This window comes from Acanthamoeba castellanii (genome assembly GCF_000313135.1).
Source record: "Acanthamoeba castellanii str. Neff unplaced genomic scaffold scf7180000084777, whole genome shotgun sequence".
In the NCBI taxonomy this organism is placed as follows: domain Eukaryota; phylum Discosea; order Longamoebia; family Acanthamoebidae; genus Acanthamoeba; species Acanthamoeba castellanii.
Genome location: NW_004457712.1, coordinates 974775 through 987590, shown reverse-complemented (window position 1 = coordinate 987590; position 12816 = coordinate 974775). Strand labels below are relative to the sequence as shown.

Sequence of the window (12816 nt, the reverse complement as noted above, 5' to 3'; positions counted from 1 at the left end):
GCATTGGTCCTCGTACACCTCCTTCTTTAGTTTTCTTCTTCCCGTAGACGGTTGTCTTGGTATCGCTTCTTCTCTGCGCTCGCCAAGCCTTTCTCGGCGTGAGGGGGGTCGGGTCGGGCTCATGGCCGCTCGAACGGCGGCTCGGGCTGCTGGCGGAGGTAGGCCAGCGAGTTGACCTTCTGCTGCAGCTGCTCCCCGTACCACTGCAGCGATTCGTGCTTGCCGAAGAAGTCCATGCACAACAGCAGCGCGTTCATTCGCTCCGTCGGCTGGCGGGCCGACAAGATGTGGCCACAAAACGGTGTGAGCGATCTGTCGCTGTTGTGGCATTCGTTTGGGAGAGGGTGTGCGCGTGTACGTTTTTGATGCGGAACGCCTGTCTGAGCATGAACATGCCCTCCTTTTGCGGCCACTCCAGGAAGTGGTAGAGCTGGGCGAGCTCCGACTCGTAGCCACTGCGCGTGAGCGGTGAGCACACCACACACGAAAAGGTGGTGGTTGGGTGGTGGCGGACGACGACGAGGAGGAGGAGGAGGAGGGGGAAACAGCCGTACCACTGGGCCAGGAGGTGACGGTACTGACTGAGCGCGACCGCGTGCTTGGGGTCCGCAAGAATCTCAAACAGGTGCAGCTGGGAGAGCGTGTCCTGGTTGTGGGCATCCGACAGGAAATTGCGAATTGAGTCTACAATCGCGCCGAAGAGAGGGAGGGGGGAGATGATGAAGGTGAGGGGACGCACTCGGAGGTAGAGGATGACAGTCATGATGACGTTGGGGTTGTGCGTCGCGATGGCGGCGCCGAGAATCGCGATCTTGTCCTGAAGCCGTGTGCAGGTGTACATCAGCACCGACGACCCGTTGAGCTCGATCTGTCTGATGATGCTCTCTGGCGTGCTCTTTCCGTCCATCCCATTCCTGCTCCAATCCCACACCACGCCAGACGACCCGTCAGGAACACACACGACGCACTGACACGCACGCACGACACGCGCACGAGCAAAGAGGACGGAGTGCCTGAGTCGATTCTCGACTTCTTGCAGCTGCGCGTTTTCCCGTTCGAGCCGAGAGGCATTGTTCATGGACTCGTTGAGGGCAGCGATGAGCATCTTCTTCTCCTCCATGGCACGCTTGAGCTGCAGCCAAGTCAGAGCCACGCTTGAAGAAGAAGAAGAAGAAGAAGAGCTGAGACTAACCAAACGCACCTTTAGCTCGGTGTCTGATGCTTTGTCGCCGCCGCGCGGAGCGGGGAGGGACGAGAAGTCGAGGCCCTTGACGTCGCCACCGTGGCCCTCGATGGACTTGAGCTTGTCCTTCAGGATCGTGTTCTCCTCCCGGATCATCTCCACGATGGACGGGTCTCTATCGAACGTCGCCGCACGCACGCACGCACGCACGCACGCACGCACGCACACGAAGCCGTCGCAGCCGCCGACACACGTGAGCGAGCCATCAAGCCAGCGACCAGCCCAGCACGACGCGATAGCGCGGGGGAAAGGTTTGGGGGAGGGTGATGCGTACCGCGAGTCTTGGAGCTTGGATACGGTCTGGGTGTAGGTGGAGCGGAGCTCTTCGAACTCGTTCTTCATCGTTTGGACGGTGGCCAGCAGCTTCTCCTCCTCCTTGAACTGCTTGTTGATCTGCTCGATGAACGACGCCCTTTCCATGCGAGAGAGCTGGATGTCATTCTCCAGCTCGGCGACCCGCTTCTTGTACGAATCCTTTTCCTCTGCAGCCCCACCACCCACGCCCACCCCCATGTCAGACGTTGGGCACGAAGGGAGAGGCCCCTCAAAGCCCCGCCGCCGGCACCGGCACCACCGCGTACGTATGATGCGGGAGATGTAGACCATGCCCTCCCCGAACACCCCCTCGTCTCCTTCCCCGGGCAGCCCCAGCTGCAGCTCCACGGGGGCTCCTCCCATCTCCCGTTCGCCCTGCGTGCACGCCGTGGGTGCGCTCGATCAGATTGGGAGCGCAACACACGACCAACGACACGCAGGAGGCGCGCGCGCACACACACACACGCACACGCACACGCACAAAGAGAGAGAGATTGGAGCGCACCAAGTCGGGCTTGGCCCTCTTTTCCTTTTCGTAGCTCGTGGCGGTGGTGCTGGTGCTGCTGCGCGCTCCGTCAAACCCTCCGTCGTCCCCCTGCCCCCCGGAGCCAAAGGAACGGCGCCTCCCGTCAGATCGGGACGAATCCTGAAGCAGCCCCGCCAGCATCACCGCGCCTCCCTTAACAACAGAAGAAGACGACAACGACGAAGGCGAAGCAGAAGATGACTCGATGCGAGCGCAAACCGGTGGTGGGTGGTGGCGGTGGTGGTGGAGGTGATGGGAGTATAGGTTACCCCTTGGGAGAAGGGCTTGCGGGCAGGCGGCTCGGGGTCGGGGAGGGGTGAATCGTCGTTGTAGTCGTTGTAGTCGTTGTAGTGGTGCAGGTCGTTGCCCGCCGGCGCGCGCATGCCTCGGCGCGCGTCCCCGGAACCCCCTCGCCCGGGCGGCGAGAAAGCGCCCTGCCCCATCATCATCGACGAACTGCCAGAGGGCCGACGCCAGGAGAGAAACAGGGCACGAGGAACAGCACGCAACACACGAAACACACGCGCGCGCCCAACACACACACACACACGACACAGATGAGCGCGTTGTGCAGCTATGCCGCCGGGGGGGGGTACGCGTACCGTGGGGAGAGTGGAGGGGAGGTGAAGCCCGGGCCTCCCGCCTGTGAGAAGGAGGACTGGCGCGGGGGCGGCAGCGACTGACGGCTGGCGGGAGGCGTCTCTCGAAATGGAATATTGGCGCCGCCGCCACCACCGTTGTAGGCCGGCGGTCCAGCAGGAGGCCGCCTTGCGCCTATCACCCCCCCCCCGCGCCAAACAAAAACAAATAGGCTCTTCATGAGAAAGTGGTGGTTTGTGGGGGGAGGGCAATAGATGAGGAGGAATGAGGGGATGAACGCAAAAGAATTGGGGGGGGGCTCACCGTTGCCGCTGTCGTAGGAGGGGGGCGGCCTATCTCTGTCGCGGTCACGTGGCGAGACGTCGCGAGGGTCCCTCCCAGTAGTTGTCCCACCCTTGCCGCCAGAGGGCTGCTGGCCGTTGCCCACGGGAGGGTTGAGCCATCCTTTCATCCTCGCTTGCTTACTTGCTTTTCTTTCTGTGCTACGCTGCTTCCTTTGCGCCAAGAACCGCAAATGCTTCGAATTCCTCAGGCCGGGCAGGCTGGGCGTTGGCTTCTGTGGACGACAAGAACCGCTCCGCTTTCGTTTCTTCTCACAGATCCTCATCTTCACTAGTCTCGCAAGGCGCACGCACCATGGCTCGTGCTAGCACTTTTTTCATCTTGCTGGTGGTGGCGGTCTTGGTCGCGACCGTCGCCGCTAAAATCAACTACCGTACCCCCCCCCCATTCGCCAAAGAATCTGCAGATTTTGTCGATTCGAAATTAATTTCGGTCCATTTGGTGGCGACAGGACGTTTTGCCACACATCCCGTAGCTGATGGGGCGGATTACCCCATCGACCGAGAGGGCACCGTGTTTTGGGGCGTCGGCGGCACCAATATCTATTTTGCTGGAGGCGTGAACACGCTCTACCCCACCGCCACTGACTTCACAGCATTTACCGACATTTACACCTACGATACCGGTACGATCCCATCCCCTACCGCGTAGCCTGCGCGGCTAGACGGTTATTTTATTTTTTTTAGTGTTTTATTAATGATTGATCAATTCTGATACAAAAAACAATCCCCATTGCAGCCAACAACAAGTTCATCAAGGCGCAGGTCCCTCTTCCCGGTCCGTCCTACTTTGGTGCGGGAGGGCACGTGCAAGGCTGCCTGGTCATCTTCTCCGGCCGGACCAACACCCAGCCCACGTACGCGTCCCTCCACCCCTCACCCCCCCTCCCATCCCCAATGCGCGCCGCGCTGACTGTGCTGCATCGCTGCACACGCGGCCGCCCCTCCCTCACACTTCTTCTTTCTGGCCGGCTCTCCATCCGTGTACGTTGTGGTGTGTGCGTGCGTGCGTGCGTGCCGTGTGCCGTGTGTCGTGTTGATCTATATCAGGCCGTGGACGTACTTCTCGGACCTCTACGTGGTCAACTTCACCAATTCCATCAGTGCGTAGCCCTCCGCGGGGGGAGGGGGGGGCTTCCCTGCCTCGTGTGTGTCTGGCGCGACTGACCCGCTGCTCGTGTGGTGCTGTGGTCCGCTGTGTTCTCCCTTTTCTTTCTTCTTTTTTTTCTTCTTTTTCGTCTTCGGCAGCGTCGCCCACCGTGAAGCTGGTCACCTTGAAGACGCCGGTGACGCCGCGGGCGTTCCACTCGGCCGCGGTGTTCCGCAACCAGCTCTACGTCTTCGGTGGCGTCACGGGTCCCGATGGCTCCACCTCGATTGAGCGCAACGAGCTCTTCCTGGCCATCGACATCCGTGCGCCCTCACTACTTCCCCCGCTCTCCTCCTCCTATTCGTCACCACTACGCGCTGACTCTTCATCGATCGCGTCGTTACCAGGAAACGGCTCGGTGACGAAGCTGCCCTGCGACGATAGCGACTGTCCGGCTTCGGCGCCCGTGAGCCCGGCCATGTACCTGGACGCCTCCGAGGAGCTCATCTACGTCTACTCCGGCATGGAAACCGATTTCCAGACCTGGGGCGACAACAGTCACATCCACATCTACGACATGATCGGTACCCCCCCCCACAACTCTTTCTCATCGCGCGCTGGCGCTCACCTTCGTTCTTCTTCGTTCTTCTCGGGCCGTGTGCGGCGCGACAGACAAGGAATGGAAGGACCCCGTGACGGTGCAGTACCGCAACAACTTTGTGTTCAACGGTCTGTCCAACACCCTCCAGGCCGACAACGAGCTCCTCATCATCGGCGGTGACCACGGTGCGACGGGCTCGCACGCCGAGTCCCACATGCTCGACCTCAGTACGCCCTTCGCTTCTTCTACGGCTACTCTTCGTGTGCTCTCGTGCTCTCGTGCATATATTTATTCGTTGTGTGTTGTGTTGTGTTGTGTTTGTTGTGTGTGGTGTGACGCACTGTAGTGCAAAACCCGCCCCTGGTGGTGGCCATCGAGCACGGTAGCCTGCCCCAAAAGTGCGAGAGCCAAACGTTCGTGGGCGTCGACGCCAAGGGCAACATCTGGGCCTACGGAGGCGCCACCTACGCCAACAGCTCGGCCCCCACCGCCATCAGCTACTGCCACGGCGTCGTCACCATGCAGTTCTACCAGGTTCGTTGTGGCACAACACTTCTTTGTTTTTGGTTGTTTGGTTGATTGTTTGGTTGTGATGTTTTTGCGGTGCAGGACCCCAACAAGGTCGGAGCGGGCACCAAGTGGTTCGTGGGCATCGCGATGCTCCTCGTCACGGCGGCTATTGCGGGCGTGACGGTGTACCTCTACAAGAAGAGCAGCGCTCGGCGCGACTACGTCGAGATCCCCTAAGCGGGCTTCTCGCGCCTGGCGGTGGTCGACACAAAATACTTTTCTTTTCTTTTTCTCTTGTCAATGGCGTTGTCTTTTGTTTTTCCAATCCAAATCGAAATCAAAATCATCATTCATCACAAAGCAACGAATTCCATTCACCAGGAGGCGGATACACGCAATTTTTTGTCAACATGCCGCGGGTACGCTTGAAGAAATCCTCTGTAGTTGGGTGTCATCGATTGAGGTGAAGAGATGGTGGTGGGGACTTACTTGGGCCGGCTGGGGCCAGATGCCCGCCAATAATCGCATGCACACGGGGGCCGCCCTGCAAACGCACGGCATCTGGGCCGACACCATCGGCTACGATCCCTACGCCCCGACCGCGACGGGCACCGGGGAGGCGCCCGTGCCCGAGAGCCTGCCCGTGGCCCCGAGCCCCTACGAGAAGGCGCAGGGCCTCCTCGCCCTCGCCCGTCTCACCGGCAGCGGCACCTCCAACAGCCGCGGCACCTGCTACAAGTGCAACGGAGGTACACCCCCCCTCCCCCCGATGCGTGTCGTGCGTGTGCGTCTCTGCGTGTCGTGTTGTGTCGTGCGAACAGGTGTGGGCCACACACTCAGTTCTCGCTACATGTGTTGTGGTGGTGTAGTGGGGCATCTCACGTTCCAGTGCCGCAACTCGGTCAAGCTGAACCCCAACAACGTTGACGTCTCCTCCACCGAGAGCGATACCTCCGACTCTGACTCTGGTTCGTCCGACTCGTCCGACTCGGGTACGCCACCGGACCTTCTTCGTGTGTTGTGTGTCGTGTGTTATGTGTCGTATGTGTGTCATAGGTGTGGCTCACACGTGCCTGATCTCGCCTTCCAGAAGCGGAGCGTAAGCCTGCGCCGCGAGCAGCCGTGCCGGCAGTGGTCGAAAAGGAGAGGGAGGCGGAGAAGAAGAAGGAGAGCCACCGGCGTCGGCATCGCTCCCGGTCGCGGAGTCCCCGGAAGAAGAGGAGGACGAGCAGCAGAAGCAGCAGAAGCAAGCGAGAGGCGGGAAGCGGCGACGAAAAGGACGAAAAGAGGGAGAGGCGTGATCGAGAGCGGAGGAAACGTTCGCGCTCGCGCTCGTCGTCGGGTTCGCGTTCGCCGTCGAGCCGCAAGACAAGGAAGCACAGCAAGAGGGACGCCGAACGCAAGAAGCGTAGGAAGGAGAAGCGGGACAAAAAGGAGAAGAAGGAGAGGAGGAAGGAGAAGAAGGGAAGCGACCGCAAGAAGCGCAGCCACAAGCACTCCTCCTCCTCCTCCTCCGACTGAACATCCGAACCACCACCACCACCAACAACAACACGCAACATCATCGAACGTATGCTGACCTTGTGCAGAAGGTTGGGAATGGAATTCTTTTTGTGTACTCTTCTTCTTCTTCTTGTTTTTGTTCTACTTCTTGGGGGGGGGAGGTAGTCAGGGCGAAGGGGAGTCGGTGGTGGCCGCGTGGGCGGCAGGGACGCGCTCGTAGAAGAGGACGTAGGCCTCCGAGCCGAGGACTTCGTTGAGGGAGACCTCGCGGCCGCTGGAGTCGCTGTAGTGGTACCAGCGGCGCTGCGTGTGGGCGTACACGCGCGCGATGTAGTGCCCGCCCCCGATGCCGCCCTGGTGCACCGACAGCCCGTACAGCCGATACACGTACTGCTGCTCCTCCTGCTGCTGGGGCACCACGAAAGGCGCCATCGACAAGACGAGCGGGAACTTGGCGTGCTCCCCCGCCTTTGACAGCCCGCCATGCCTGCACACGCACGGCACGGCACGCCAGACACCGCACACGCGCGAAAGCGCCAGAGACAGAGAGGTCAGGGGGGGGGTTGTTTCCTCCCTTTCTCTCTCTCTCTCTCGGATGATTGATTGATTGATTGGGGGCGGGATGGGGAGCACGCACGCAGTTTGGCGGAAGCGCTTCACGTGGATGGTGAGGATGGGGGGCAGCTGATGGATCAGCAGCTGCTTGGTGGCCCGCGAGACCACCATCTCCTCCTTGCCCTTGCCCTTGCCCTTGCCCTTGCCCCCTTCATCGCTCCCGTCTTCGTCGTGGCTTTCTTCTTCACCGCTGTCGTCGTCGTGGTGGTGGTGGTCGTCAGCGCCATTGCTCTGCTGGGCGGCCTGGCGGCGGCGGCGGGTGCACTCGGGGCAGCGGTAGCCGTCGGCGCCCTCGAGGACTTCCGGCTGCGTGAAGTCGTAGAGGCATCGGTAGAGGGTCACCTCGCGCAGCATCTCCGGCGTCACCCACCGCTCCACCGCAGCCGCGTCCCGCCCGTCCCACTCCCGCTCCTTCCCCTCCGGCGCCACCTCTCCCGCTGCCCCGCTCTCGGCACCAGCACCACCAGCACCACCACCAGCAGCAGCTGCGGCAGCGATAGGCTGTGCACTTTGCCCCTCACCAGCACCGCCGCCGCCGTCCATGTCTGCCGTGGGCGGCACAGGCTCATCGGTCGGCCCGAGGGATGGCTCGTGCTCGCTCGTGGGCTGGTCCAGCTCTCGTCGCCCCTCCGCCTCCTCCTCCGTATCTGCTCCCGCCGCGGCCTCATCGGTAGTGGCGGTGGCGGTGGCGCCCGCTGCGCCGCTGCCGACGTCTTCGCGCTCCTCCGTTTTGTTCTGCTCGTGCTGCTCCGCGTGCCCATTGCTCGACGGAGGGCATGCCGCGTCCGGGGCCGGCTGCCCGGAGGTCGCCCCCGATGATGCGGACGAACCCGCCGCCGCCGCCGGCACCTCCTCCTCCTCCTCCTCCTCCTGCGCAACGGAGTGGAGGTCGCCGGTGGGCGGCGACGATGGACCCTCCTCCACCGCGGGCTGCGGCGGCGCATCCAACGAGGGCGGCTGCACGGAGGCCGAGTCCGTGGGGAGAGCGGCGGACGCGTTGTCCGTCGGTGGTCCGTCGACGGCATCGGCCGTGGCGGCGGCGGTGGCATCGCGCAGGGCCTTGGACTGGCGGAGCTTCTCCTCGCGCCGCTTCTTGGCCCGCTCGAACTTGGCCTTTTGCTTCAGTTGCTTCGAAGTCGTCGAATAGGCACCACGCACCCAGTTGTGAATATTCGGGGGGAGGGGGGGAGGTTACTACGCGGTGCTGGACAAGATGGAGCCCGAGGAGGAAAGCCCTACCTTGGAGGAGAGGGGCTTGGGCTCGTGCTTCTTCTTCTGATAGGCCACCCCACCGGACATGGCCAGCACCTGCACACACGAACACGAACACACACGAACACAAACGCGCGAACGCACGTACGCATATCCCGTGCAGCGGAAAGGTGAGTGCGGACCGCACGCACTTGTGTGGTGTCGCGCCGTGTAGTGCGTGTCGTGTCGTCACCTTGGCGCCAGCGGCGGCGAGGTGGTTGCGTAGGCCTCCTCCTCCGCCGCCGCCCTTTTGGCGGCGCTTATCCGGGTAGCACTCGGCGGGCAGCGGCACCGACAGATCCAGGAACGGCTCCCTCGTTTTGCTCACCTACCACGCGGTCGATCAGTTTCGCCTTAGGGGGGGGTGGATTGGGGGGGGGTAGTAGGTTGGTTGGTAGTGTAGTGTAGTGGTAGTAGGTACGGAGTGGCAGGCGTGGCAGGTGACGGTGCTCTCTAGAACGCCCCCGAACAGAACGTCGATGAAGGTCGGCGGCGGCGGGCCGGGCTTCGCGGTGGTGGTGGGGCCGGCGGCGGCCTGCGGCGACTCGCGGGGCCTCGTCGCTGCCGCCTTCTGCTGCCTGGCCTGCTGCTGCTGCGGCTCGGCCTTGCCGGCCCGCGGGGGCGGGGCGAGGCGGGCGATCTCCTCGGTGCGCACCCCGTCCAGGAGGTACCGCAGCAGCTCCTGCGCGTCCTGCTGCCGATAGCTACGGAACTGCACCGCCCTGCACGTGACGTGTGACGTGTAGCGTGTGTCGTGTGACCGTCAGCTGATGTGGTGCAGCGTTGCGCGTATGTTGGGGGAGAGGGGGGGGGCACTTGGAGGCGATGGCGGAGAAGAGGGTCTGCGGGTTGACGCAGGCGCCCTTGGGAGCCCACATGGCCGCCATGAACCCCCGCAGCGCTTGCGTGATGGGTCCTGCATTGACCCCACATATAAATATAAATATATACATCACCACCATACGTGCACCCCCGAGCCGGTTACACGGATGTATGCAGAGGGACAGCGACAAAGAAACGACACTGCGTCGGCAGCGGCGTGGCCGGCAAACGTGGCGAGAGCGCGTTGGGGTGTGAGGTCAACGCACCTTCACTGGGCGGGGCGTGGAGGGCGATGGCTTCCACGACCGACAGCTCCGCGGCCTCTTCCTCATCGTCGTCGCTGCCGCCGCGGCGGCGATCCGTGCGGGCGGAGGGGAATCGACCGGTGCTCAAGTACTCCCGCAGCGCCGGCGTGTGGGTCAGGCACTGGCACCGGAGAGAAGTGAACAACGACGGTGGTGGTGGTGGTCGTGGCGGTGGTGGTCGTGGCGGTGGTGGCGGTGGTGGTCGTGGCGGTGGTGGCGGTGGTGGTCGTGGCGGTGGTGGCGGCGGCGGCGGCGGTGGTGGTGGTGGTGGTGGGTGGTGATCACGATGGGGGTGCACCTGCATGATGGAGTTGAAGAAGCAGGTGTTGCCGAGGTTCTTGAGGCCCTTGAGGCCCGTGCCCGCCGAGTCGATGGCCGGGTTGGTCTCCTCGACCAGGCCCCGGTTCCGCTTCTTGTCCTTCACCAGCCAGCTCTCTGTAAGCCCCCCGCCCCCACCGTCAGCACACCACACACACACGCAACACATACACATACACACACACACCACACACACACGTCAGAGGAGAAGAGGCACGGCATGACGCGCACCCGTCTCGGCAGCGCTGATGGCGGCGCCCGAGTGCTTGGATTTGTGTTGGCCCTCGGCCTCGTCGTCGTCGTCGTTGTAGCCGTCGGCATCGTCATCGCTGCTGCTGTTGCTTTCGTGGGTCTCTCCGAGGAGGGCACGCCTGGCGGCCCGCACGCACTCCTTCACAGCCTTGGACGCGGTCATCGGCACCTGGCGTACCCCGCCCCGCGCCCGGTTCGTGGCGATGGGTGGTGAGCAGGAACGGCAGATACGCACAAGGCGCGGATTGTACGTGTGCGGTGGTGCGTGTGTGCGTGTGCGGCGCACCTCCTGGTCGCATTCGTAGCACCAGGCGTTGAGGTGGGTGAGGCTGAGGGCGAGCGGGTGGTGGGTCATCTCAAAGTGGCCGAGGGCGTGGGCCTCGTCGTACCGCCCGCAGCTCACCAGCCCGCACCGCAGACACAGCCACACCTGCAACACGACACGACACGACACACGGCCATCCCCGGGGCGTATGGTGAGTGCACGTGCGGCAGGCAGCAGGGCGTGCAGCCGGCGGTACCTCGGGCTTGCCGGCGCTTCGCGTGGCGGCCTTCTTGTGTCCTGCGCCCTTCTTGTTGCCCACCCGCGTGCCCTTGGCGCACACCTGCGCGCGAGTACCCCCCCCCCGACTTCAATAATAGCCATTTAAAATGCTATTTATTTATTTATTCGTGGGGGGGGTACCTGGCAGGCAGGCGCGGCAGAGGAGCCAGCCAGGATCCGCTCCACGTGGGCCGCCGAGGCCTGGGAGGCGTGGGGGCACGACCCCTCGTCGTCGTCGGCGGGGCCGCGACGCTGGCCGCCTCCCCGCTGCTGCTGCTGGGCGCGCTGGAGCTGCTGCTGGAGCTGCTTCTGTGCTTTCTTCTTGGGGGGCATCGGAGAGGCGGTGCCGTACGTCGTACGCTGGGAAGGGTGCGTGGGTGCAGCTCTCGTTTGCGGCCTTGTTGTTTAGTTGTGTTTGCTCGCGGCCTTGTTGTTTAGTTGTGTTTCCCGGCCTTTTCTCACCATTTTCACTGAGGCTGGGGCTGCGAACGGGCCGCACACGAGAGAGAGAGAGCAAAGATGGAGCGGGGGGAGGTGCCATTTGCGGGCGCCGTAAAAAGAGGCCAGAATAGTACGGCCAGCAACCAGCTGGCTGCTGCACCCGCAGCAGCAGCACCTCCAGCAAGATTTGCTCCGATGGCGCCTCTGGCGACGTCATCCTCGTTGGCTGGCCACGCCCCCCTCACGAGGCCTGCGAGCGGCGGCGTCGGCGTGGGCAACGACCTGCTCGTGGTGGCGGCGGGGTCCCGACGGCGAGCGTGGGGCTGGTGGCAGTGGGTGCGCGTGCTGGGCGGGGCGGGCGGCGTGGCCGTCGTGCTGGCCTTGGCCTACTACGCCTACCGCCGGTTCATGAGGTGGCCACCACCACCATCATCATCCGCTACGCGCACCTCGGCCGCTGCTCGGCCAGCGACTACGCGGGCTGGCGTTGCCCACTCGACGCTAGCGCCCAAGGCCACCATGGCGGCGATGACGGCGGCTGGCAGTGACGTCGAGGTGGCGGCAGCTGCTGTCGGCCTGATGAGCAGCGTGAAGGGCCGCCGAGTGTCGTGCGCTACGAGAGGAGTGGTGCTCGAGTTTGATAACGATGCTGACGCCGATGCTGCTGCTGGTCACCACCGGCCGCGGCTGATCGAGTCGGCGGTGCCGGTGCTGCTGCTGCTGGCGCGGTACACGGACCTCTACCTCATCACCGAGTGCGACGACGACAGCACTGAGGAGGCCGTCCGCTCCCTCCTCGCTGCGCGGGGCCTCCTCGCCGCTGGCCTCAATCCGCACGTACGCGCCACACCGACCCCCACCCCGCGCTCGCCACTCTCTCACCAGAGCTGTTCGTTTCATGGTGGTCGTGGTCGTGGTCGTGGTCGTGGTCGTGGTCGTGGTCGTGGTCGTGGTCGTGGTCGTGGTCGTGGTGGCGGTTGTGGCGGTGGCGGTTGTGGCGGTGGTGGTTGTGGTTGCGTTGTGGTGGTCGTGGTTGTGGTGGTCGTGGTTGGTGGTTGCGTAGAAGGCGCTCTTCTGCAGCACGCCGCTGGGACGGGTCCACATGGCCAGGCAGCTCGAGTCCCACATGCACATCGACGGTACCACCACCCTACCTTCTTCTCTCTGTGTGCTTCTTTCTATTGGAGATCCCCTCGTGGTCGTCGTCGTGGGTGGTGGACGTCGTTGTCTGCTGCGGGGGCGCCTTCTCACCGCGCAATCCGCACGCGCGTACGGTGGTGGTGGTGGTCGGTGGTGGTGGCTTGCAGGGAACGCGGCCGTGGCGGAGGGGCTTCACCGCCACGTGGCCCGGCTGGGCGTGGTGGTGGCCGGGGCGCCACCAGAGCGGCAAGGCGGCGCAGAGGGCGTGCTGTGGGCGGCTACGCTGAGCGAAATGTTTGGGAGCCGCGAGTGAGGGCGCCCAGGTGGTAGTTTGTACAGTTGTTGTTTTATTCTTCTTCTTCATCATCATCATCATCATCCAGGGAGGGACTTGACCAT

The 12816-nt window shown here is 63.4% G+C and overlaps 5 protein-coding genes across 5 annotated transcripts; 3 read left to right on the top strand and 2 right to left on the bottom strand.

Moving 5' to 3' along the window:
- Positions 1-119: 119 nt before the first annotated feature.
- ACA1_293890 (uncharacterized protein) lies at positions 120-3135 on the bottom strand (the record flags this gene model as incomplete). Its single annotated transcript, XM_004368116.1, has 12 exons — positions 120-269; positions 359-455; positions 555-646; positions 740-967; positions 1007-1132; positions 1202-1358; positions 1518-1725; positions 1825-1933; positions 2064-2153; positions 2354-2540; positions 2687-2858; positions 2988-3135. 12 exons carry the CDS (start codon positions 3133-3135, stop codon positions 120-122), a joined length of 1764 nt encoding a protein of 587 aa, XP_004368173.1.
- A 185-nt stretch (positions 3136-3320) lies between these two features.
- ACA1_293880 (uncharacterized protein) lies at positions 3321-5463 on the top strand (the record flags this gene model as incomplete). Its single annotated transcript, XM_004368115.1, has 9 exons — positions 3321-3399; positions 3478-3651; positions 3765-3882; positions 4076-4128; positions 4274-4438; positions 4523-4699; positions 4788-4943; positions 5063-5250; positions 5326-5463. The coding sequence occupies 9 exons, from the start codon at positions 3321-3323 to the stop codon at positions 5461-5463; spliced, it is 1248 nt and encodes a 415-aa protein (XP_004368172.1).
- A 271-nt stretch (positions 5464-5734) lies between these two features.
- Positions 5735-6747, top strand: ACA1_293870 (zinc knuckle domain containing protein; the record flags this gene model as incomplete). The annotated part of the gene is made up of 3 exons (XM_004368114.1): positions 5735-5975; positions 6096-6218; positions 6317-6747. 3 exons carry the CDS (start codon positions 5735-5737, stop codon positions 6745-6747), a joined length of 795 nt encoding a protein of 264 aa, XP_004368171.1.
- Positions 6748-6894: 147 nt separating this feature from the next.
- On the bottom strand, positions 6895-11169 carry ACA1_293860 (ubiquitin specific peptidase 16, putative; the record flags this gene model as incomplete). Its single annotated transcript, XM_004368113.1, has 12 exons — positions 6895-7216; positions 7367-8472; positions 8584-8652; positions 8789-8923; positions 9017-9317; positions 9412-9511; positions 9684-9843; positions 10021-10157; positions 10272-10461; positions 10579-10722; positions 10814-10897; positions 10978-11169. The coding sequence occupies 12 exons, from the start codon at positions 11167-11169 to the stop codon at positions 6895-6897; spliced, it is 2940 nt and encodes a 979-aa protein (XP_004368170.1).
- A 627-nt stretch (positions 11170-11796) lies between these two features.
- Positions 11797-12730, top strand: ACA1_293850 (Peroxin 22 (Pex22), putative; the record flags this gene model as incomplete). The annotated part of the gene is made up of 3 exons (XM_004368112.1): positions 11797-12114; positions 12341-12416; positions 12585-12730. The coding sequence occupies 3 exons, from the start codon at positions 11797-11799 to the stop codon at positions 12728-12730; spliced, it is 540 nt and encodes a 179-aa protein (XP_004368169.1).
- Positions 12731-12816: the final 86 nt, after the last annotated feature.